Genomic DNA, 27,668 nt, shown 5'->3' on the forward strand with positions numbered 1-27,668 from the left:
AGAGATCAGCGCGAGAACTCTCTCATCCTCAATGACCCAAGATGAATGGCTCTGGGAATGCTCGATCATGGTGAAATCAGGTACGGGCTGCACGTCAAAAAGAATTGATTAAGTACAATGCGAAAAATTAAAATTAGTGCCAATGCTAACTAGCATATACAAAAGATGTTTTACCTGTCCTGAGCCAATATAATCTGAAACGTGGCTCGCCTGGAGGGTCAAAACATCGGGGCGTCTCGGTCCCGGATCCATAATGAATATAACTGAGAATTAGATTAGAAGACAATGCTCAATGTGTTAGATCTTTTTGTTAAAATACTCATCTAGTTATATATAAACAACAAACGAATGCGCAACGTGAAGAAAGCAATAACTTGAAACCAAACATTAAATTTATATAACATAGTACGATACAAATGAGATACAGAAACAAACAACTCACGGAACTGCTACAAATTACAATCACAAATGACACACGGAAACAAACACAGAACGAAACCCCTAGCATTTAACAATCACAAATGACATACGGAAGAAAACACAGATCGAAACCGCTACAAATTACAACATCAACGCCTAATCCTAACTGGACAATTATTTTTCTTATGGCCCGATTGATCGCATCTACTACACTTATTTCTCCTCCTAACTCCTTCACGATCGTCATCCATACAATTTCTAATTCGTACGGAACGAGGGCGCCCTGCCGACCTTTTATACAAAGGAGGCAATATCAATGGCCCGTCTTGTGTCCAATATCGACTATCATATGGTGGACGAAAACACTCTTTGTATGTTTGTCGATAGTTGTAAGTAGAATACCAAGCCTCGACGAACTCATAGTGTGAAATCCTCGCACCACCTTGTAGATCAGAACAAGCCGCGACAACATGTGAACAATGAATCCATTGTAATTGCGGTACGTTGCAAGTGCACGTACACGAGTGATCCACTAACATGTTCACTTTATAAGAGCGATTTTCTCTATGTGATATTCCCTCAATGACTTCCCAATCATTAAAACTGTATCTTACGACATGAAAGGATCGAGCTTGTACAATCCGAGCCGCTAACATTTCATCATTTTTCGGTGTGAGCTCCGAGCGGATATTTTCACCAAGTTCGCGACGTCGTAGAAAGAAGTTATTAAGTCTGTAGAATGTTTTAGCAACTAGTGATTGTATTGGCATACCGCGTGCTCCCCTGAGCACGCCATTGAAACTCTCTGAAGCGTTCGTAGTCATCATACAGAACCGGCTCCAGCCATCTTCACATAAAGCCCACTTATCAACATTGTGTGGTCCCAAACTAGTTTCGATCCAATCATGTGCAGCTCGGGAGATAAACTTAATCCTCTCTCGTATTTGGTCATAAACTAATTTTTCTGTTGCACAGCCGGCTTGCCAAAGAAGATCTTGAACCTGACCGTTTCCAAATTTCTTCTTGAAGTTGTCCCTAATATGTCGCAAGCAATAACGATGTGCATGTGGCTCTGGGAAATGACGTTGGAGTGCTCTTGGAATTCCTTTCATCCTATCAGATATGAATGTAATCGGCCGCGCACCCACACTAGGGATATGATATCTAATGCATGCAAAAAACCACGCCCAATTCTCTGTGTTTTCAATATCAACCACTGCAAACGCCAAAGGAAACAAACCGCCATCCGCATCAACTCCGGTGGCAACAAGCAAAACTCCTTTGTACTTGCCGTATAAGTGGGTGCCATCAATGCTAAGAAGAGGACGACAATATCGAAACCCCTCAATACATGGCTCAAATGCCCAAAATACACCGGTGAACCACCGATCTCCGCCATCAACGGGGTCCGAAGATACTTCGTAGACAGTTCCTGGATTTTCTCTTTTGAGTGCTTCAAGATAATGAGGTAAGATCTCATACGATTTATCCCAATCACCGAATATTTTTATCATCGCCTTCCTCCTAGCATTCCAACACTTGTGATATGATACATCCAAGTTGGTGGCTTTTTGCACTAGAAGACGAATATCTTTCGGCCTTAGATCAAAATCCTCCCTCAGATGCGGTAAAATCAATCGATATATGAAGGAAGAGGATGCATTCTTGTTATTCATCTCTAATCGAGGATTGCTACAAGTGTGGAGTCCGTTGTATGCCGTGATTTTGAATTGCCCGCCTACTCTTACACCGGAGCGTGAATTAAGCTTCCACGGACATTTCGCATTGCCGTCGTGGTGTCCATCAATATCTTCATCATCGCCATCTTTGCGATAGAAACAAACCGTATTATAGCTTGTAGTATTATTTTTTGTTGGCCTAAACTTGACATTTTTTGCAATGGTGTACAAGCGGAGCGCATGGATCAATTTCTCATTGCTCTCATATAGATCTCCCTTCACGAATGAGAAGTCCTCGCCCTGTGTATCATGACCGCTATTAGTGCCAATAGGAACACTTTCCATCACGGAGTTATCGATCCATTCTTCTCCTTGAAGCTCATCGGGCGGCGGATCCTCTAAAACAACATACTCATTATTAGCATAACACCCGTCAATGTGGTGGTTGTCCCCTTCATCACGATCTATCAAGGTCATGCTATTAATTTGTAAGCCCTCCTCTTCATCATCATTCTCAGATTCAACACTTGCATTATCTTCTTGAACTCTCGTGTTAGTATCGACCGCATTCGAAGTGTCCACAAGCGAAGGACCGCTCATATATTGTGATTGAGTCCAACCTTCATCTTGTTGAGGAGATAAAAAGCCAACGGAATCAACATCAGGGTCCTCCAATATGCGGGAATACATTCCATCATAATTCAACGATTTGCCCAAATTCCTTTGATGTTTTTCAATGAACAATTCAATCTAACGCTTCTCGTCATGTAAGACTCCAATGAGACTCATATCGTAGTCACTTGATATTTGAATGTCGTTTGTCCTGTTCTCCACGACAGGATAATTGCAAATAACATTAAGGTGATACTCACGTGAGTTGGTTAATGGATAATTGCAAATAACATTAAGGTGATACTCACGTGAGTTGGTTAATGTAAGTTTGTGCAATTCATTAACCAACTCATCGAAAGTACATGATTTTGTTATAAACAATGGTCTCGTCGTACCTCCTTCATAAACGGGCATATTATTTTCAAGGTATTTAATCTTCCCATCATACGAACACAAAATTACGATTCGATCGTTCATTATTACCTCTGAAGAGTAAAACATTCAAGATCAATATTACACGAAAAGACTTTAAAAATTTATTGTTACTTAAAATTAAATCCTAAATTATATGTCATACATATGTAGTAACATTATTTTTTACATTATTGATAATTTACCCTCTAACTCGACAAAATAATTTAAGTTTTCTTCACATAATTCATAAAATTCACAATTAAATTCTCAAATCTAATTGATGTCATATAGCACTAATTTTTAGATTTTTTATAATTTCATAACTTACTCACAATGAAATTCTAAAATCGACAAAATTATTGATAACACAATTTTCTTAAAATAAATTAGATGTCATACATATGTAGTAACACTATTTTTTACATTATTGATAATTTACCCTCTAAATCGACAAAATTATTTAAGTTTTCTTCACATAAATCATAAAAATTTCACAATTAAATTCTAAAATATAATTTTTTACATGTAATCACCATTAAATAGCGAGAAAATACAAGAAATTAAGAGAAAAACTAATTTTGGGAGGAATTTACCCTCAAATTATCGAAATCCGGCGAAGTTAGCTGTTCCGGCGGTCGGAATCAAGGGCCGGCGGTCGGAAAGGAGTGCTGGCGGTCGGAATCAAGGGCCGGCGGTCGAATTTGGGGGGCTGGGGTCGGAAACGACGTGGACGACGACGGAGAGAAGTTAGGGTTTGGGGGCGGTTGCAGGGAGAGACACGGGAGTTGAACTCCCGTGAAATTTATTACCCTCAATAAACTCCACGGGAGTTCAACTCCCGTGGAGTTGCAGGGTAAAATCCCCAGCGAGTAACTCGCTGGGAAATTAGCCTGCAGCTTCACGGGAGTTCAACTCCCGTGAAGCTGCAGGCCAGATTTTCCAGCGAGCTGCTCGCTGGGGATTTTACCCTGCAACTCCACGGGAGTTGAACTCCCGTGGAGTTTATTGGTGGAAATAAACTTCACGGGAGTTCAACTCCCGTGAAGTTTAAAAGTATGCTAAACTTCACGGGAGTTGAACTCCCGTGAAGTTTCGTAAAGTTTTTTAGAAAAACCGACCTGGTTTCAACGACAGTGCTGAAACCAGGTCGGTTTCTCTAAATAAGTTAGAAACGGGTCGTTTTTTGCAATTAAAACATCAAATGGGTTGGTTTTGAAAATTTGTCCTATGATCTTATCTAAATCCACTATAACTCTTTATAGTATAAGAATTTAAATATCATAACAAATTAAGATAAATTGTATCGAGTGGGCCAAAACTTTATCCGGATACAACATCAATTCCCCCTGATAGTTATTTTGCGAGGGCTACGCCTAGAACCAAAACTAGAAAATGGGGTGAATTAACAGTGAAAGTGTTTGGTGAGATTAATACATTTCCTCTTGACAGAACAAGCTTAATACCTCCAAAAACGAACCGTTACAGATCAATAAATCTTGCCAAATAATATATTATTACCAAGTAGAAATGTCTAATGCTATATGATACCGAAGTACACACTAACAATACCCAATCCAGACCCACACACAGAAGAAAAAAAACATAATCTGGAAATCATTCGAGTTAAAATCGTGTCGTTGCGCTACTAATAATACAATGAGGCATGAGGCAAGTTTATCCGGACCCCTTCACAAAGAAGAAGTTTTTGAAATGAACCCATTCACAATTTTAATCCCACATTCCGACCCAATCCAAACTTATTTATCAAAATCGACCCACTTTCTCGCCACGTCAGCTTCGTGGCCAAAAATTAGGTCGATTTTGGTAAATAAGTTTGGATTGGGTCGGAATGTGGGATTAAAATTGTGAATGGATTCATTTCAAAAATTTCTTCCTTCAGAAATGATAAACCATGCAATCAATTTGAATGAGCTCAGACAACTATCAGCAGATCCAGTCCATGGATTAAGCAACAAGGAAAACCTGATGATGCAAATGAACAAAAGCTGGCATTAAGAACTTGCTCAGATTCAAATATAGTCAAAATTGATATCACAATATAGATCCATATTTAATCCAGTGTAATGTGAACTGCAAACCAATAGCAAATTGGAAGCACCAACCAAGAAAAATAAAAAAACAAAAAATACAAAAATAAATAATAATAATAATAATTGCTATTCAGCTAACAGCTCAACCTTTGCATTTTAATTTATGACTTCATCAAATTGGCTCGATAATATTTGATATCATCCAGCATCTGTCCATTTAAAGCCTAAGCAGGAAGCTAAGAGATGTACAGAACAAGAACAGTTGGAAAATGTACTGAAAACAGGTAGAATTGTGCTGGGGACAGAAGAAGTTAAGATGATCTCTCCTTTGAGAAAAATTGGTAGAGATCTTTACAGGTGAGATTAGAATAATGGAGAAGACCTCTACATCTAATGTACATCTGCAGAAATGTATTAAATTCTAGAAGATTAGAATAATGGAGAAGACCTCTACATCTAATGTACATCTGCAGAAATGTATTAAATTCTAGAATTATGTACATCACCATCCAGAAGACCTCTACATCTAATGTACATCTGCAGAAATGTATTAAATTCTAGAATTATGTACATCACCATCCTTCATAATGGCAAGGACTAGGATTTGAAGAAGAGACCCTTTTTTCTCCCTTTCCTTTTTTCTATTGCCTGCAGCAAAATATCTGTCTTTTAGCCAAAGGGCACAAAAAATACATGTCCAATTTTGATATCCAATGTAAAATATGCATTGCAGCTTATTAAAAACCGAAATATTCATTAGATATATAAATACGTTGCTAGTGTAATATCAGCCATATTATCAGTAACATGATGATTACAACAGAAAAAGAATGTCACCAGACAATACAGTTAAATATGCATGGGACAGTACTGTTCTATAGAACAAACAAATGATGGAACTGGCATTAATTAGAATCTCTGCAATTCACACCAACAGCAGGTAACCGACCACACAGATTAAGGAACAGATAGAAGGCGAAGAGAACACTAATAATTTGGACATGAAACCCATGAAAAGAACTTGCTCAGTTTTAAATTTAATTAAAATTCGAGTAAGGAAGTCACACTTCTTGTCTGCACTCTTCCTAAAATTTTGCGCACAGTTTTAACGCTTTGCATATAGTAATACCCAGGAGTTCTCAGACATATCAGCACTGTGTTCAGATTTCTTTAGCTTCTAAATATTGCTTTCAGAACTCATCAGATTTCATTATAGATCTTCAGATTTCTCTTTTGTGCCCCAGGTTGTATCTTACCAGTAGCGTAAAAACTAAAAAAGAAGAAACAAAAACAGAACAGGGCAGCTAAGAGCAGCAAGCTGCATAGTGGTGAGTAAATGGAGATCAGGTGGTAAGAATGATCTAGAGAATTAAACCATCTCATTACGCATAATATACAAACTATGTATTGCATTTTTCCAGAGTGGGTGTCCTCTTGCATTAGGTAACGCCCTGAAAGAACATACAGCAACTATGTATTGCATTTTTCCAGAGTGGGTGTCCTCTTGCATTAGGTAACGCCCTGAAAGAACATACAGCTGAAACATATCTCTGCTTCCTAGCTGCATTAGGTAACGCCCTGAAAGAACATACAGCTGAAACATATCTCTGCTTCCTAGCATTATAAACATTATTTTAGGGAACTAACCCTTGGGACACGGTCAACCATGACATGAGAAGAAAAATGCATCTGATACCATCTGTGTCTAACTTCACGGTAAATCAGGCAAAACTCGATAATGAAATTGGTACCTCAAACAAAGAGGATAACATACTAAAAGTAACATGAACTTAAATATAGCAATGCCGACTAGATAGTCAAAAAGACAACACCGTTGACAAACAAATCCTCTGATGACAAAGAAGAGAGTCCAGAAAAAGAAGCAAGTAACATGAATTTTGATTGTCTGGACAATGTTGAAGATATAATAGAAAATTTCGAGTAGATTAGAGCAAACATACCATCTTCTTGAATAATCTCATAGTAAGCACAATGGTATCCCGAAACCTGTCAAATCAGGCATAAAAGTGCAACAGAAGAAACAGATAAGCATACACTTACTGTGAACAAGCTAGAGAAACTAATAATAAAGTATCTAGTCATGCATTTAAGTTATTAACATGAGGTTAAGAACATCTACAATTAGCTCCTGAAAAATCCTAATACCATTATAAATATAGCAGCCTTGAATAATGATAAGACCTAAAAATAACAAGTGAATAGGCACTTACCAGCTACTATCTTTTGCCCTTAAGAGATACTCATCACCATTAGCACATTGAATTGAGAACTCCATGGGATGGCCATAAGGAATTGTAATCTGCAGAAGAATGTTTGATGCATCAGCAAAGGGTCCAAATATCTTTTGAAAGCACAGCACATTGGAGTAAATAAATTCTAAAAGGTGATAAAAATGAATACTATTTTATAATATATTCTATAGTTGCATAGACACTTGACACAGAAACGATGACTTTGAAATTTAACCAATTTATGACAAGCTGTAACACAGTAATAGCATTTATAAGTGATTCCACATCTTGCAAAAACCCATACAGTGGTAGTTGATTGGAACTTCTCTGCAACAACAACTCCACGCGGGCCATTGCACTTTATACTGTAGCCTTCCCTCTTAATTGCCAAAACAGCTTGCTCCCATATGTCTAGATATTTAGCCTGCAATGGATAATATAAGTTCTCAGAATTAACCTTATGCATTGAAAACAACTGGTTATATAATGAATTTTCAAAACTAAAATACATAAGAAACAGAAGCAAGATAGTCACAAACATACAGATAAATGAACTTCATAAGATATGTGTCCAATGGAAAGGGTATTCTCGATCTGCTTCTGCATATCAGGATCTGCATCAAGATGGAGAACAACAATGAATAAATAGCTCTAGTTTCTAATCCAATGTGAATTCATGAATAGTCATTTAATTTAGCTAGTGATTAAAATCAGAAACTTCCTTGGATTGCATAGGTAAATATAAATTCGAAACGTTCTGAATGCCACAGAAAATTAAACAAAACAATACATAAGAAATGCAGAACTGAAGAGACTTCAGCAAGACAAATAAGTAAACACTGTTCTTTATTTAGCAACCCTAGAACTCAATGGAACTGCCAGAAGCATATGTTATCCTCAGGATTGCAACTGAATTTATGAGGCAAGTTAACAGATAGAAAAAAGAAAAAAAAATCTACTGTATTGATTATGCATCTCAAGCTCATACAAACAGGGAGAAACGCAATTGCTCTCATGCTCCCATAAAATAAATTAAACTAGAACAACAAGAATATGATTATAGTCAGAAGTCTAGAGAAGAATTTCTACAGATTGTGTGAATATTTTGTGAAATAGCAGAAGAGAGACCCATAATATCCAGTGAATCAACATGTAATTTAAGCCCATGAAAGTAAGAAATAAACCACCAAATTTTTATCATGCTATGAATAAAGTGAGTAATAAAGAGTGCTTAGTAGGTTACTCTATGAGTTAATGATGTTTTCAATAAATAAGACTGTTCTAAGCATTAAAGGGATGCACGTATGAATGAGTGACTCTGTTGGCATGGTAAAGAATGTGCAATGGGTTACTCTGAGTTGATGATGTTTGGATAAATAAATGCTGAATATTTAAGGGATGAGCATATGAATGATGGACTCAGTTCACATGTTTGGGCATTGCTCTAAAGGAAAACATTTGAAAGGTTACTCACAAGTTGCATGAACATATATCATAGGGTCTGGTGTCTGTACTACAGCGGATATAACTTACTACCCCTGTAGCCCTGATGTTGCAGATAGACTGCCGAGTGAAATTTCACTCTTTTCCGAAGGTCTATCTGCAACAATAGATTTTCATTCGGGTGATATCTGAACAATACTCTTTCAGGGGGTCTACCTGCAACAATAGAGCTAGAGGGGCAATAAGTTCAATTTGGCAATAGTACAGGGGTCTATCTGCAATTAACCCTAAATTATATAACCCTAAATTATATAGTGTATGTTTCCAGCAGAAAGAATTAACCTTCTGGACTTTAACAAAGGGCTCCTCTTGTGTAGTGTCCTCTGACTCCCTGAGTGGAATTTCACCAATTCAAGGAGTTACATGAGGAAGAGCATGATAGAATGATATAAGACTTGGCAAATCTCACCACGAGCATACACATTAAGTATGACCCTCTCATGCCATTAATAAGATAAATGTAACAAAGGACTGTAACCGTATGAAGATGTTGCTTAAAGTGAGGTTACAAAGAGAGGACTGATCAAGATGGTGTTAGCATGTGGAAAATGTTGGTTACAAGCTCGTTCATAGTTAAAAGTTATATCTTAATTTGAAGGAGAGGACCCTCAAAAGAGATAAATGGAGAACAAGAATTTATGTAGCCAGCCTGAAAATTTGGGATGAAGGCTCCTTGTTGTTACTTGTTCAGGTTAAAAATCACTCAAGGAAATGTCATAAGCCTCAGGAATTTGTTCTTCAACTGTAGGTCACTTATGCTCAGGTCAAAGATATAATGAGTAGGCGTACTACATGGGTAGAACAAAATAAGTACAGCCTCTTCTATGGTTGATGCACCAAGTTGCACATAAACAACACCTAGGGGATGTAATCAAGCTCCTTTAGTTCTTGAAAATGAAGTAGAATGCCAACAAAATAGATTCCATCTAATTCCTATATTCCCCAAATACAAACAAAGTTCGCGCAACAGGGGACCTCATCTAACAAGGAAAGGCTTATAAGATGATGATTTGAGAGTTGTCTGTCAATAAGCCAAAAAACAAGTCTCAAAACACCTTTACTAAGTAAGTAATATTTACCTCTAAAGGTAACAATAGATGGATGGATTTTAGGTGCGCAATATTAATTGATTGCTAAAAGCAGAAGCATTGACCACAAAGCAAATTGTCAGGAAGGAAAACACACGCAATGAAAATTTATATGAAGGTGGAAGCGATGAGCAGGAAAGGAAGAAAGACCTTAAGTAGGAAAAGAAGAAGAAGGAATCCCCATTCAAGAAATGATTTGAAGAGAAACACTAAAAAAAACCATTATTATTCATGAACTAAAGAGGGTAAATATAAGTATCTTATACGAAGCTTACATACTTCGTTAACACATTTCTTGAAGTCCTCAAGTATTTTTCACTTTCCTATTCATCTTCCTGAAAGAAATTTTCTTTCACCCTTTAAAGTCTACACAACTTTTAAAAGATGCAGCTCCCTAAAGACTCAACTAGTCTCAACTACTTAAAAACACGATAACCAAAACTAATGAATAGTGCTCCAAAGCAAATTACAGAAAGGAGATCATTATTTTGGCCTTTAAAGTGGCTTAGCCAAAAAGCCATTTTCTTCAGTCCCAATTGGCGAGAACTCATTCTCAAGTGCGAGAACTCATTCTCAAGTTCAAGTCTTCATTCTTTCCATGATAGGGCCCAAGATCCCCCAGTTTAAAGGTGGACAAAGCTTCATACTCCAGGAAGTTAGATCTTTAAGCATAAGGCTTGAGCAAACCTCTTTCATAATCTTCCCAATTTTCATTGTTTGATTTAGACGAACCTGCCTTCAGTTTGTTTTACTGTTTTCAGAAGCACGTTTGCAATTTCCCTTAGATTTTTGGCATATATGCAGACTTAAACTAATTATAACATATTAGCATATGTGTGTGCATGGTCTCCATATAAATCAACTTTTAACTCTTAATTATGTGCTATTATGAAACTTAAAATATTAAATGAAAACTGCGGGATATTTTTTTTATGTATATTAGAATAGTCTTAAACTTAGACATAACTATATATTTGAATAAATTCCCTGGGGAGGCAAGTATGGGTCGAAGTACGTTCATTTAAGTAATAGCAAGGTTTTAAAATGGGTACTGATATGCATTGGCCATAGCAGTCAGGATATTGACCTTTCCACAATAACACCCCTCTACAATTGAACCAACCAAGCTAGAACAATATGCTTTGGCCTATTTTGGAACAGATACTTGTCAAAACTGGCTAATAAAATTTAAGTAGGCACCTAGAGCAACTTATTGAGTCTATAAGGAGAACAGGATACATTACTCAATTTATTGAGTATATACGCCTAGTTAGAAGGGTGAATTTCATTAAACTACCATCACTTTGGGGTGTTCTGCACAAAACTACCATAATATTGTATTATTAGAGAAAACTACCATGAGCTTTTCTCCATAAAATACCATGCCTTCAGCTGTAAAACATGTGACATGCTTTGGACAATTAGCCATACTAGTATTAATGCCGTGTGCAAAGCATGGGCTAGTGTTAATAATTTTGTGTGGGTTGTAGGTACATATCTTCTCAGGTAGGGGTGCATACGGCCCGAATACGGCTCGGATATGATATTTACCATATCCGTATCTGCTTACCAATCACGGAAATGGCTTTGCCTAGGTAAGAAAAATTCATATCAAAATGCGCTAAAATCGGATACGAGAAAAAAGATTTTATATATATATATATAGAGAGAGAGAGAGAGAAATATGGGTATGCTTCGTAGTGAGGTGTCACATCCTCCTCCACTCATTTAAATTTGGGACCACATTCACATGAGTAAGAAGTGGATGGGGATGTGACACATCACTACCAAGCACAAAATTTGTGCTTGGTACCAAGCATACCCATATTTCTCATATATATATATATATATATATATATATCGAGAAAAATGGAAGCAAATTGGCTACCAAGAGCTTGGTCAGTGAGTGCGGAATTCTTGGTCCATTACATCTACATTTGGAATTGGTGAAGTGTACTTGAGGCTCTATCTTCAATGGTGTGTTATGGACAAGATTCCGCCACCTCACTACCAAGTAGCTTGGTACAAATGCTGTTCTCCATTTCTCTCTCTCTCTCTCTCTCTCTCTCTCGTTTCTCGCTCTAATATAATATATATATATATATATTATATATATATATATATATATATTTCATATGATACAAGAGAGTTCATCAATATGTTCGTTATATCTGAAAAGCTAAGATTAGATATCCTGATCATCACAATTAACTTTAATCCATTAATCTAAAGATTAAAATTGTTGCAACAATATGACGAATATGTATTCGGATATTTTGAGTATCCGAATATTTCACTACATAATCATATCCGTGACCATATCTTATTGGTTATTGATTTTAGTAAACATATTTATATACGAATATTTCCTTGGATACACATATTTTTGAGCACCCTTACTTTCAAGCCTTGTATTTCTTAGTTGTATCTACTTTTTGGACTTTATTATTTTATGTTTATTCTAGCTTAATTATTATTTTTTTAAGTTTGAAGAAATTGAATCCTTTCAATGTTATCCTTGTGAACTTTGTGGATTAGTAGATATAAATAAGGATAATTTACATATTTTATCCAAGACGTTAACTCCACTAGCAACAGTTCCAGATAATTCATTGTATTTTTTCTCCTTGAAGTATTTGACAACTCATGATAGTTTTCTCTAATAAAAAAATGACGCTATGTTGTGTAAAACACCCAAATTCATTGCAGTTTTGTGAAACTTGTCTTATAAAGAAAGTACTTATTAGGAGATACATCATACATCTATTTAGAAGCATGGAATCATGCCAATTAGATTTCTATTCTAGCTGATCGTTATTAATTGCATGCTCAATGTTCAATAGCAATTCTACTTGGGTCCTAATTGAAGAAAATAACTTCTCTAAAGAGGCCTTGCCCTAATTGATTAATCACCTTTAATTGGATTAATGTGTGTTTCTAAGTGATTTGCCATTACATGATTATCAAGGTGCATGACTTAACAAATTAGGGCTAACCTAGTTTCCTGGAAACCTAAATCATCTTCATCTGGTATATCCCAAATCAGAAATTCATCTTCAAGAGCAGACAATGTCCTAAATCACTAATTCATGTTTAATTGCAAACTAACATGAAAGAAAAGCAAAAGAGGCTTAGAGACCTATGGTTGATCACCACCAGTTCTTAGACCTATCCTCAATTAGCATTGCCTAATTATTTAAAAATTACATGCAAAAGAGCTAAATTTATTAAAATACTTATTGAAATAAAATTCTTCAGAATATCAGCTAAAGTCAACTTCCAAATCTTTTCGAAGAAAACTCTACTATGTTAATAGAACTAGTTATCATGAATAAGGTGCAACTCTATAGCAAAAAAGTTTACTAATAATTAATGGTTAGAATTAAAATTTTGTTTAACTATTTTAACTTTTTAAGATTAGTATTCACTAATATCACTCTACAGATTTTTTTTCTCCTTCAGGGATATGACTTTAGAATATTTACTTGCTTAAGTTTTCAATTTTCTCACTTTCAAAGCCATTTAAAAGACCATAATATTCTGCAGGAAACAAAACAGCTTGAAACTTTAGGACCACTTGGGAAGTTCGTGATTTAAATATTCAACCATAGAGATTTAGTTTCACATTTTTTAACAGCCCAGCGACATTAGTTGTTGCCTGCTTATATTAAGGTATGAAAATCTGAACTTCATCACTTACGGAAACAAGCATCTCATCATTCCCTCAAATAATTATTTTAGGAAACAAGCATCTCATCATTCCTCCAAATAATTATTTTATTTTAAGGAAATTCTCTAATATTTTTTTTAATTGAAGCTTTAAATCACCAAATTCTGATATTCCTGATCCAAAAGGCTGAAGCAGTTGAAAGTACTAATATCGAGACCTCAAAGAGGGATCCAATACAGACACCATAACGAGATTTTAAACCTTAATTAATGGCTTTTATGGTAATTGAGGATGGCTAGTATTCTAAGCTGTATAAACGCATTCCTTTCTGGAAATTCAGGGTTTAGATGAGTCTCACGATCATTACATTATTCCCTAGGATGAAAAATTTTCCTTGATCATGAGGTAAACACCAAACTAAAGGGTGATGATCCTTGTTATCTGCAAGTAGCTGTTATAGTAAAGGTGGTCATAAAAAATCTACCCTAGATTTTTACAGAAGTTACTAAGGATGTAAATATCCAACGTAATCTAAGTTATATAAAGTGTACTTGTTGATTTGGCACAATCTGAAATCTGAATAGTCAACCAACAGCCTGTTACTGTTTTTGTATGTCATTATTCCATTTTATCTTCCAAAACCAAGTAAATCTTAAGTGCACTCCATATTGCCTTGAGGATGCAAAGAAAATTTTCTATGTCAATCTGAAATCTGAATAGTCAACCAACAGCCTGTTACTGTTTTTGTATGTCATTATTCCATTTTATCTTCCAAAACCAAGTAAATCTTAAGTGCACTCCATATTGCCTTGAGGATGCAAAGAAAATTTTCTATGTGCTGTGGGACCAGAGTCATACATTATGCTTGATTTTTGAAAGAAATATTGGGATTACAAGTAAAAGGATGGAAATGACTGAAAACATATAGAGCTTCAAAAGCTCGGGCGTCATAAGATCTTAGGAACCTGGGAAATTAAAAGCAGTTTTCCGTCTCTCCTCCACTCTCTACAGCAAATCCTAATATTCACTTATTTTCCATTTTCTATTTCTTCCCTGAATCTGCTGGAAGAGCACAGTTGGAAATAGAAAATAGGGGGAGGACAACAACATTGAATGAGGTAATGCTGTGAGCAGAAGGGAGGATAAAGATATCTCCTTGTGTTAGCCAGTTTAAGTTCCTCAATATCGAATTTAACTAATTTTATATATAGTAAATTTCTCCAAAAATTACTTGCCAGTAATGCAAAAACAAATTCCCAGAGATTACTCTTAATAAGACGAAAAAAGATTATTTTCGCATGAGAAAAAAAGAGTGTATGCCTGATTATAATAAAAGAAACCTCAACTATTCCAAAATATCTGACTAGATAAATGAGATAAACAATCATGTATCTCACCGCAAGTTATCTTCCTTTGCTCATTGGCAAATACCTTTACAAGCTCACCCTGCAATTACAGGAAAACCATAATTGTTAAAGCATCCAAAAGAAACACTCAATAATCACATAATCACATTACTTCTTCAAGCATTCATTCATTATTTATTATTTAGGATATATTTGCCTCGCTCCCGGTGCCCTCTCTCTAAATTCGTAATGCAGTCAACAGATATAACCAACTTTGATGGGTACAATGAGAAGGGAACTCTAATACCATGAGTTTAAATCTAAAGGTCTTGAGTATAATTATTTACTTTCATTTTCATACAACAAGAAAAAATAACACAAGTTTTATCTAAACTTCGGGTCAGCTACATTCCTTTTCCTAATTCAGTTCTGCCCTGGGTCATTCCTAAGTTAAGCAAGCAGTATTACCATCTTGTACAAGATGTAGATACATTATTCATATATTGAGCATGCTACTTGATCCCGCCCTTCACCCAAAGTTTTAGGTCAAGTACATTATTTTATTTTAAAACAGCTCTAACAATGGCCACCCTTATGTTAAGTAAATTCCATCTCATACAAGATGATAATTAATTGTTCAGGTATTAAAGTATAAGCATCACTTCGAACATGTATGACGCTTAAAATATGAAGAACTACCCTGTATAAAAAAATTTAGTCACTAAGAATTATCAATTTAAACAGGAAAGATTAGTAAACCTTTCGTTTCCTGTCATCCAGGGGATGAACTTCAATTGCAAGGTAGGTTTCAACATCATCAGCGGTAATCAGATATTTGGGTTGCTTAGCTCCTGTTAAGTTAAATGAAAATAAGCACCAAATTTGCAGAAATATACAGAAAAAATGATTGCAAAAATTAATTAAGTTTCAGGCCCAAAGAAGAAATAGCAACTGGTTATGAAGACTAACGAAGAAGGGGAAGAAAAAAGTAATACCCTCGATATAATTCACAGAACCATCTTCTAGATAGCGTACCCACTGCAATGACAAGAAACAAATAACTTAACAACTGCAAGGATTAGAGAGAAACTGACGTGAATCTAGTTTCCAAATAAATCATTTAATAAATGAAGGAACTGATGTTCAAGAAAAGAAAGTGAATATGAGATTAATTTGAGCGAAAAAGCATGCTTAACTCACGTTAATTCTAATACAAATATACCTCAAAATTACAACTGGTAGTCCCATTGATGGAATACCCACATGCTGTAAGTTCTTTTCCTGGAAAAGCTTCTCCTGAAATTTGAAGTCCTTCTATTGCTGGCAAAAGTTCGTCTTCTGCAGCTGCACATATTGCAGAGTTACGAATATGCGAAAAAACAGAAATGAAACAATGGACAAAAGTCCCTGATAAGGATCCCTGAAATAGAATGGAACTTTACTAGCAAGTCAAAACCTTCAGAAAATGAAGAACTAGGCTCCTCAAGGACTGGTGGAAGATATGGGTACGAGGAATTTGGATCGTCAAGTCCAGATGACAAATAAGGAGAGGCTGCAGGTCCCCAGTGGACAGTACCGTCTCTTCCATGCTGTAGTCCAGTTGTCTCGGGATCATCGATTTCCTTTCCTCTAACAATGTCCTTGAATGATGGATTTCGGTGGTCTTTAAACTCAACATTGAACTGTGGAACATGGGAATCGCCTTGAGTTACTTGAGCTGAAGAATAACCTATGGTTTTAGCTGACGTATCGTCTGCCATGGTGTTCCTGAAAAGACAGCAGATATCTTTATATTCAATGTAACAGGTGGATTAAAGTAATTACCAACTTTTGCAGGATTCAAGTCGTATGAAGTCAAATCAAATAGACAGTGGACTTTGATAAAACTTGTCAAATGGTAACACTCAGTACCAAGATCGCAAAGCCCTGATCTTTGTACTTGTTAGTTTTAAGATGCTTCAATATGGGAAGAGTGACTTTACACATAACTGGATAAAAAAATCCAACATTTTCCAGAAATATCAAGGATGACGAAACAACACATATACTAGTTATACAGGAACACATGATCTAACAAATAGGCTTACATCCCAAGGAAGAGCATTGAGAAAATTACAATATCACATGGAGTACAAGAGAGAAACCTAAGCTCTAAAATACCAATAAGGCATTATGAACACCATTACCCTCTCTGGGTATCAACAAAATAATATTCCCCAAGAACTTACGGCCTTTTTATACTCCTCAAACCCAAGAATAACCTCATGACATCTCTGGCTACACCATAACCATCGATTACACATTTAAACATCAATTACAAAAGTGTAGTGTGGAGTGGGAAATTAACAATAATTGGTCAAGGTATTTATTTTATATGCATGTATTCCCAAAAGTTGAAACACAAACTTCATATGTGGGAGGTATTAACCAGCCTATAGATTGATAATAGTTGACCAGTATAATATGCTGGGCCTTCCTTTCTCCTAAAATTGGCATGTTCATCTACATGTAAAATAAATTGTGCAAAGCTTTATTCATGCCAACATGTATATAAGATTAAATTGTTCCCAAATTTTGGCAAAAAGTAATAGCTTTCAAAGGGAATTTCCTGAGAATTATCATGTCCAATACGGCAATAAATGTTGAATAAAATAATAACACAATGTATACAGCTATAAATGTTTAATATATATCTAGACACTCCACAGGTAACATACAGCCACATTCTTTCTGGATTCTTGAGAATTATCATGTCCAATACGGCAATACCTAAATCCATGTCTACAGTTCATAGGTTGCGTCCATGTCTTCAAATCATAAGTCCAACAGTTGTTCAACAAGATTAAGGATATCAAAATCCCTTCCACTAAACCAAAATTCTAAAGTAGTAGTGAGGGTTGAGGGTTATAATTGTATACTCTAACATGTCCTTGCAAGTTGAATGCCTTCTTCATAAACAAAAATATGAGCTGCTTTCCGGCCTTTTTTCTTAAAATCCACTTTATGATTTGTTGTTAATGTATATCCGGTGGGATATGAACCTGGAGTGTTTTTTTACCATCTTAAAGTCTCTTCCACAACACCAAAACTCCCAATTTGTATTGGGGGCTCAGGGTCACAATTTCATGCTCTAACAAAGGACACATTCTTTCTGGCCTTTAACCTCCTTTCCTCTTGATCTTCCATCGAATAATGAAGAAGATTATGCCATCATCAACATATCCTTAATCCCAAATATTTGGCCAGCACATGAATCTTCTCCCGGCATTCAACTTTGTTAAGGTTACCTTTGTTTTTACGCAAATAACTAGCATATATTTCTTTACTGTATCAATCTGAATTTGTATCCCATCAATTGGAATCTCTTGTGGAGCATAGCTTTTCCCATCAAGTAAATCTATGATCATCAGCACAGCAGCATATCTTTTCCCATCAATTGGAATCTCTTGTGGAGCACAAGGTCTCATGGAAAATTAGAGAGAATTCTCTGCTTACACCTCTATAAATTTCCCTAAATTTCCAGGCAGGGAAATTTATTAAAAAAAACACACACACACACACTTGTCACGGATCTAGCCATGAATGCCTCCAGAACCTAAGAATATAAGGTTAGTAGCACAGTTTGCCGATAGGGGGAAGAGAGGATAACTAAGAGTTATGAAGAAAACACTAAAGGAAAAAATTACTGGCTCGGTTATCCACAAATATAAAAGTAGCATAAGCAGATGGCTGGACAATAATAAGTCTTAAATATGATCCCAGTCATCCAGAATTACCTGCTTAGAGAAGGAGACATTCTTTCCAGAACATCTTGGTTTGTATTCTTAGAAGCAAAGCCGCTGGGTCCAGGGTTATGGTTTTGGCTGCCTAAAGCCTCCCATTCGAGTTTTGTCCGAGCATTTGATGGAGAAGAAACTGGAGACTGTGTGTGAGAATATGCAGGCTGGGGAACAATCTCAAGGCTTTTGTTCTGAAAGAATATAAAATATTAGGGATACAATTGTTATTTTTAAAAAACAGAACATAAGCTTTATGATCATACAGAATTTGCAAGTGCTGCACCAAGAGAATGAGAAGGGGATTGTGGAGGAAAGCCTGCATTTGATGGTTCTGCATGCCATGGAGCTAACTGATACTGAGATTCTTTCAATTTATCCTGCAACAACCCAAGTTTGAGGACAACAATATTTATTTATCCTTGGAATAAAAATACAGTTATCATCAATTGAACAAAATAACATCAGTCCAAAGACTTGTAAACATCAATGTCCATCAGATATTTACATTTGAATTACGCATTTGGTCCATTGTATCATTATTGGATAACATACCTCAGTAAGAATGAGCTTTTCCTGCAGATGTGTAAACAAAACCTGCAAGAGAATATCAAATATTGTTAAACATAGGCTAACACCTACAAACCTCCTGAAGATAGTTTTCAAAAAATTAAATAGACCAAATTTGACATCCAAATCTACAAAATCAAACTGACAGCCAATGGAATGCATGCACTTACTCTAACAGATTGCAGTTGACATTGCCAGAAGTCAACATAGCATGAAGTAACACAAAGTTCAAGTAAGTAGCTATTCCTGACTGCAGCACATCAGTAGGAAGGAGAACAATCATCTACAACAACAACAAAGCCTTTATCCCAATTTTTTTGGTTTAGCTACATGAATCCTACTCTTCCACTTTTCCTGTTGCCACTAAATTAATCATTGTTATACCCCTCTTAAAAGTTTCTAACCAAGTTCCCTCAGGCCTATCTCTAGTCCTTTCTCCATTAATAATAATATTACCACTTATTTGGTTCATTTATTGGCCTCTGTTGTACACGATGAAATCATCTCAAACAATTATCTGCATTTGAGGGAAAAAATATGATACTACTGCTTTTTCATTCCAGGACAAAAGATCATATTTAGCTCATTTTTTACTCAAACCAAATTCATTTAGAATAAACCAAAGCAACTCCATACACCAATTCCACCACAGCAGAAGTGCATGCTTTTAACTATAATGTTCCATACTACTGAAAGCTCTACAAAATTTTAGTAAAGGAAAAAGGTACATTAAAGGAGTAGGAATCAAATAACAAACTACGAAGCTCAGACACCCAGACCCCGAAATACTTAATGCTTATCAGGAGGCATGTTATCAGGCACCCCGGCATGTTGAACCAGAAACATTTATCACACACAGGCACCTCGCTTGAAAAATATCTCATGTTGCATCACTAAAGGAAGAACTCCGGGATATAGAAATCCCCCGCCAACATAAGCAGTAAAACTCTCAGCTTAATCTTACATATAACACAGTATCTTGTATAGGCTTTCTGAATGAATTCGTTGTTGATGCTAAAACATGCAGTACAGAATCTCATATTCCCCTTAAGACCAAAGCATCGAACAAAATATTCTTAGGGAGGAATGTTACAACTTAATGCAAGGTTTAGGATTCCAAACTGCAATCTCTTTTACAAGAAGCTTTATTTCAGCCAAAATACTACTCATCAAGAAAAGGAAAAAAATCAACTTTCAAAACTTACTGCTAACTTCTCAGAACAAGAAGGCAGTCCGGCGAAGCATCATGGGATTCATTATGCATCAAAATAACAACAAGCTTCAAACTTACTTTTGAATAAAGTATTGGTTATTCAGCAACAGAATAGCTAAATGGACGTGGTTAACCCTATAATACATGTGGTTTGAATGAAGGTAAACTACAGATATCTCACTTAATCAACTTGAAAACTTATCAAAAAGGCATGCGCCTCTATGCAATGATTATTTACTAGTCATGGGAGCAGTTCTCCACTATTGTAACAAAAAGAAACAGTCTACAAACCTTCAAATTACTAACAATTGATTGAGCATCAAGTACAGAAGGTTGAAGATTATATTCCGTAAGAAGAGGCAGCAGAGAAGAAATAAATGTAGTTCTTTCTTGTTGTGCAGCCTGCTAAGAAAGAGTTGGGGCATTATTTATTAGAACAACCCAAGTTTGATATATACATAAAAAAAGAAGCTGTTTTTTTTCTTTCTTTCCAGAAAACCACGTCTAATTTAAGCCCTATTCACGTTACCGCCCTTAATTACTCAAGTTTCAGGAAACAACCCTTATCTATCGTTCCATTAACATAGAACTACACACGCACTTTTCCATCCAATTTTCCATCCAAAAAATTATGATTTGATGGTTTTACCCCCACATAGGCTTAGTTTGTTGAACTTTGGGTATTAAAGCTAAATTTTGTTGAACTTTTGAGTATCAAAGCTTTTTTTTTTTTTTTTGAACTTTGGACATCAAAATTAAATTTTAGTGAAATATAAGACATCAAGATTAAATTTTGTTGAACTTCAGAGTAACATAGTTAAATTTTGTTGAACTTTGAGGCATTTTTTGGGCAAAAAAACTTTGAGGTAACAAAGGAAAAATGAAGTGGACTCTTGAGGTATTTTTGGGCAAAAAAATTAACGGCATCAAAGTTAAAATGGAAAATAATTTGGGGTATTTAACTTTAATACCAAAGTTCAACAAAATTAAACCTATGTAGGAGTAAAACCGTCAAACTATTAAAAAATTTTGATGGAAAATTGGATGGAAAAGTGTATGGGTGGTTCATGTTAATGAATTGGTAGATATGGGGTGGTTTTCTAAAAATTCAATAATTAGGGATGGTAAAAATAGGACCTAAGGTAGGGGTGGTTCCCTGAAAAGAAAAGAACCCAAAAAGAATATTATTAGCAATTGAACATAATAAGCATATTCCAAAAGTATATGATGAAAAACACGAATGATAACAGTAGCTTGCTTGAAGCAACAAAGAATGCATATCAAAACATAATGTAATCAACAAAAAATATATGATGTGGCATCTATGAGATGGTCCCTGGCCAGTCTATTCATTACTAGAACACTCGTAAACCGTTTTGGAATGATTTTCAGATAAGTAAACCAACAAAAAAAAGGGGTTTGCGATGACTGTTTAAATAAAAAGGGCTACTATGTCTTAACAGCATCATGTTTGAGATATTCTTCTGAAGTAAATATTACCCAAACAGGCTCTAGAATTTCCAGAGTGTTTTGGCTGGCACCCATTCCTAATCTCACATAAAGACACATCTGCTACTAGTTAATTTTTAGTCAAGAACACAGTCCAACAGGGAACAGTAGTAAAAAAGCATTCCTAATGATTGTAATTGTATTTTAATGACTTGTATTTTAATGAACTTTAGTCTATACTTCACCTCTATTTTTCATAACATATTTTCACACGCCGAGATTTGGTTGTGCAGTGCAGTACAGGGCTGTTACTCTCAGTCCTTCTAACAGAAGCTATATATCCCACTTTTAGACATTCTCGGCCATAAGTTTGAGAGCTAAAATAGCAGCATGAAAATAAAAAAATAACATATAATGACAATGCAATCATCTAAAAAAGAATAGATCATTGCAAGAAAGATTAACACCCAAGAAAGCAAACAGTGTCTTGAAATTAGTAACATTATTATGAATCAACAATATTACCGCACAATTAATATTACTTATATGAGGATGAAAGTATTAGATGAAGCGCCCGATCCATAAACAGATGAAATGTTTAAAAAAATGTAAAACTGAATTAAGCAGAGGGAGGAGTAAAAAATCATATTTGACATGGAGAATATGAACTCAATTTTCCCCAATATCTTATTATTGTGGTCCATTTAGACAACCATAAAACTGACAATTGTTTTTGTTATTGGCTTAAAAAACAGTTCATGGTTTAGAATTTCCATCCATGTTTCATATATCCTTTGGTTCAGTCCACCAAAAATGCTTTTGATCTATGCAAAGCTGCATCTAGTGTGTGCATCCTATGTTTGTGCCCCATCAAAGATGTATCTAACTTACTAATGAACTTTTGTTAATGATTCATTTAAAACAAGTACTACCAAGAAATATAGTAGACTAACTTCAACCATGATGTAAAAATATATGTGTTTTCAATCATGTGATTAATTCTGAAGATTTTCTTTCAAAAATTCCTCCAGGAAAGCCCAGCTGTAGCTTAGTAGAGTGCATTGACACCAAAGAATTATACGAATAGCCTGCCAAATCTGTGTGCCTCAATTTATATACAAAATTTTAACACCTAAAACAACATGTTCCTCATAGGGTTCAGGTTCATCAATATAGGCCCCTCCCAGGCACATATGCATTGCAAACCTCCAGTGGTTTGCTACTAGTCCAAATGAGCTTATAATGTACATCTCTCTGTAATATATCTATAGTATGTGTTGGCCTGAAGACTCTGAGCTTATGAGCCCTCCTCATATGCTGATACATCGGGAACTTATCAGATTTACATAACTATCTCCGCAAGAAAAAACTTAGCCAATCATGGTTCTGATACCAATTTTGATTTACCAATAGAAAAAATAAAACACCAAGTAAAAAGGTAGTAAGATAATATGACTTACAGTTTGAAGCCTGCTATTTCTAATAGAACTTCTGATTTCTCCAGTTTATTTCATCAACTTTTTTTTTAAAAAGCCTTAGGTGGGCTAACTTTTACAAAAAGAAAGCAAGAGAAGAAAAAGAAGGCAAAGTATCTAAGAAGATTGAGCACACCGAACTATGAAGTCTTCTCCCTTATTTATGGCTAAGAAAGGAATCTTTTTATTGATTGCCTTTGGACATCTGGTTAGAGAAGAGATAAAGTAAACGCATTATTGCCAACGCTTCTGGTGCTTATTGCCTTTTGGTGGAATCTTACGTCACTGCATGCGTTATTTAGCACTAAAAGCGGCTCCCCGAGGCTCAGCTCAAAATAAAGGATAAGGTGTCGGGTACGCTGTGGGCCCCATCGCGCACCGAATCACTTTTCTTTGATCTATCTCTTAGGCGACAGCTTGGCTGTTTCTAATCAATATGATTGAAAAAGAAGTAAAGCTATAACTTTAGTAAAGATGTCTGTATAACTGTAGGTAAGTGATATTTTAACTATTCAATATCTTTACCCTTTACATCTGTGGGAATTCCCATGGCTGCTTCCAACATTTCTTCTGTAGTTTCCTCATAAGGATCATGCGCGTCTGGTAGGGATATATCTATCCCTTGAGTACTTTTTGTTGACATAGTATCACTATTGTCAAATACCTCGAAGAATTATTTTTTCATATACTCAAGGCATTTTTGTTGAATTTCAGCCTCTGTAGCTTGAGGGTATTTTTATTTCATTGTTTTTGCTAGTTTGACCATAGGGTTTTCATTTTGAATTTCCTGGGTTAAAGTATTATCAAGGATCTTATTATTTCTTTTAATAATTTCTTCTATCTGTTTTACTTTGTCTTGGACGTTGATACTCGTCCACCATCTGCTCGGATATTTTCTTAGAAGAGATGGTAGGTGAAGTTCATCCCATGTCGCTTCTAAGGACCAACTCCAAATCTATGAGATTTTTGTCTCAGTGAAGAAATATACTGAGCATAAACCTTGGAGAATTTGATTTTCGCCCATCTTTTGGATGATTGGGTGAGAGTCAACCCAAGGGGTATATAACCCTAATATGGGTTCGGGTACTATATTAAGATCTGCATCATATTTAGACCACCAATTATAGAACCAGGTGGGTAGGCCTTTATAAATGGCATCTAGACATAATTTAATTAGCCATGTATGTTTGTTCCTGGGATTTTGGTAGAGGAACAGTTGATAAAATGCTGATTGGTAATCCCAGTAATTAAAATTGTAAATTATTTTGCTTGGAGTTTTAACTAGAGGAAATTCCTGGTTAGTACTCATTATCCAATCCATGTGAAGTATGACTTCTTTGATTACACATTTACTAAAGTTTGGAGGAACAATATGATTTTCATTACTCCAAAAATGTGCGATTTTCATACCTCTTTAGATGAGTATTGTCTTCATCCATGCTCTAGGTTTAAGAGACGATGTAGGGTAGTACGTTGAATCTAAGTATTTTTGTCTTAATTTGTCGACATCTTTCATAAGAGGAATGTCCTCTTGTTCTATATGAAAAACAGTGTCAGAGACGGTTTTAGTACACCACTCTACTTCTTTCTTGACTATGGCAGAGAATGGTTCAGGTATATTCTCATTTGCAATTAAGTCTTCTATCCCTTTAGAAGATGATGATGAAGGGACACTAGTATTTCCTTTTTTTGAGATAGATCTCCATGAGTTTGGGTGAGTCGGAGTATAACTCCTTCTATTGTTGTTGCCTCCATTCCTTCCTCCTCCCCCTTGGAAGGAGTTATTGCGGCACATGGGTACTGTAAAAATTCTCGTGTTAGGAAATCAGGCAAATAATTATCTTGTCCGCGTATATAATTAATTTTAAATTGATACATTGTCAGTTTGGCTTGCCATCTGGCAAAAATCTTCTTAGAAACAAGATTTTTAACATTTTTTTCTAAGACTGTTTTAACAGAACTGCAATCTATTTTTAATAGAAATTACTGATTGAGAATATCATCTCGAAATTTGTAAAAACATTTTATGATAGCCAACATTTCCTTTTTAATTGTGGAGTAATTAAGTTGGGCTGAATCCTATTTACCAAAGGCAAATCTAACTGGTTGCTCTTTGTTAGTAATGGGATCAATTTGTTTGAGGATACCTCCATAACCAATGTTTGGCGCATCAGTTTTAACAATTTTAAACCATTGTGTATAAGCTAGATGTGCACCTAGTAGCCTTTTAACATTTAATTTAATTTTACAGACAGCGACAGTGTGTTGATCTGTCCAAGGGGAAGCATTCTTTTTGAATCTGCTATATAAAATGACAGTGTCGTGTGTAAGATTATGATAATAATCTGCTACATAATTCAATGCACCAAGAAACCTTTGTAATTTTTTGGTGTCAATGATTATGTCTGGAAACTTAGAAGCAAACTCAATGCTTCGGTCAATAGGAATTATAGTTCCTTTGTGAATATTATGACCCAAGAATATAATCTGAGTCTGGAATAATTTTATTTTTGAGGCTGATATAGCCAACCCATTTCATATTGCTAAATTACGAAATATTTCTAAATGTTTAACATGTTGATCAAAAGTCTAAGAAAATATCAGAATATCATCTATGTATGACAAGATGAAATAGTGTGGGGAATGAGTATTTCATTCATGATATTCTAAAATTCTGAAGGGGCGTTCTTAAGCCCGAATGACATTACATTCCATTCAAAGTGTCCGAATGGTACAAATGTAGTTTTATAACAATCATTTTCTTCTATTTGTATCTGGTAATATCCTGATTTAAGATCAAATTTAGAAAAGATTTTTGCATTGTTAATGTGATTTAATAAATCTCTTTTGTTTGGAACAGGATATCTAATCCATTTTAAAACCGTATTTAAAGGTTTGTAATTTATAACAAGGCGAGGGATTCCTTTCTCTTGTTCTGCATGGTTATTAACATAGAAAGCTGTGTAACTCCAAGGAGAATATGATTTCCTTATAAGTTTCCTTTCAAGTAAGGAAGTTAATTTTTTTTTTACAAAGATCAAGATATTCTTGATTTATTTGACATGGTCTAGATTTGGTAGGAATATCATTTTCTTTGAAATTATCTTCATAAGGTAGAGAAACAATATGTTGTTTTCTATCCCAGAAGGCATTAGGGATGTTACTGCGGACTGTTTTATTAAAATGATCTTCTATTTGAGTTATTAACTCTTTTTTCTTTTTTATCTGTTCCTCTATTTGAACAAATGCTACTTCTTCTTTAAGAAAATTTATCTGTTTTTCTTTAAGGAGAACATTTTTGATTTCGTTTAATAAACGAGTTTGGGGATCAGTTATAAACTCAAATAAGATTTTCTTAGCATTATATCTAGTTTGGATTCCTTGTGAATCAATTTTCTGCATAGGCATTATATTGTGCAGAAATTGGGTACCCAATATGATGTGTTGTGATAAGTTTTTCACAAGTACGCAAGGAATTGGGATACATGTGTCTTGTACACAAATATGTGCAAAAGGTAATTTAAAATTAACATCAAATTTATCACCATTTGCACTACTTAGAGTTTGTGTAGTAGTTTCAAAGAATTTTGAAGGTACAATGTCTTCACGAATGTAGTTAAGATCTGCACCGCTATCAATCAAAACTATAAGGTCTGGTATAAACACTTGCTATGCTATGACTAAGGTTACCTTGATGTACCATTTTTGAGATGTCACCTGTTATAATATATTCAGAAATTCATTCTTTTGGGCTGATTCTGGAATATCATGATCTCTATTAGAGATTCAATTAAACTAATCTAATATTTTCTAACCTAGAATCATGCTCTGATACCAAAAATAATGTGAAACAATGTGTATGCAGGTATGAAGAACAGCGACAGCAATGCTTCACCAAATCAACGATCGATCTAGGCAGAAAACTCGAGAAGAAAGTGAAGCTCTAGATGGCTTTTAAACAAAAGTTACAAATGTATTTACGGCCTTGTAAATTACTCAGAAAATAAATATAATGATTTGTTCTCGTAAATAAAGTTTGACTTGTAATATTTAGATCAGTAAATATTCGCAGCAACAGAATCACTCGCTCACTAATCAAACAGAAGTTACAAAATATAGCACAATCGCAATTGATAATAAAATTGATAAT

The 27,668-nt window shown here is 35.2% G+C and overlaps 1 protein-coding gene across 5 annotated transcripts in view; it reads right to left on the reverse strand.

Moving 5' to 3' along the window:
* The window catches only part of LOC109844188, a 34,043-nt gene continuing 11,529 nt past the window's right edge, over nt 5,155-27,668 (reverse strand). For 2 of the 5 annotated variants that reach the window (XM_020413148.1, XM_020413152.1), the window contains exons 8-22: nt 20,886-20,999; nt 19,367-19,408; nt 19,078-19,191; nt 18,812-19,005; nt 16,492-16,802; nt 16,258-16,379; nt 16,031-16,073; nt 15,795-15,886; nt 15,087-15,135; nt 7,972-8,042; nt 7,733-7,852; nt 7,408-7,496; nt 7,138-7,183; nt 5,695-5,824; nt 5,155-5,558 (exon numbers count right to left, since the gene is read on the reverse strand). In XM_020413148.1, coding sequence (XP_020268737.1) covers nt 5,774-5,824; nt 7,138-7,183; nt 7,408-7,496; nt 7,733-7,852; nt 7,972-8,042; nt 15,087-15,135; nt 15,795-15,886; nt 16,031-16,073; nt 16,258-16,379; nt 16,492-16,802; nt 18,812-19,005; nt 19,078-19,191; nt 19,367-19,408; nt 20,886-20,999 — 1,458 coding nt within the window. In that variant the 3' untranslated portion in view covers nt 5,155-5,558; nt 5,695-5,773. Of the gene's footprint in view, nt 5,559-5,624; nt 5,674-5,694; nt 5,825-7,137; nt 7,184-7,407; nt 7,497-7,732; nt 7,853-7,971; nt 8,043-15,086; nt 15,136-15,794; nt 15,887-16,030; nt 16,074-16,257; nt 16,380-16,491; nt 16,803-18,811; nt 19,006-19,077; nt 19,192-19,366; nt 19,409-20,885; nt 21,000-27,668 lie in introns of those variants that run through there. The other 3 variants (XM_020413149.1, XM_020413150.1, XM_020413151.1) reach the window with 3 other exon arrangements.

This window comes from Asparagus officinalis, chromosome 6, assembly GCF_001876935.1.
Source record: "Asparagus officinalis chromosome 6, Aspof.V1, whole genome shotgun sequence".
Lineage (NCBI taxonomy): Eukaryota > Viridiplantae > Streptophyta > Magnoliopsida > Asparagales > Asparagaceae > Asparagus > Asparagus officinalis.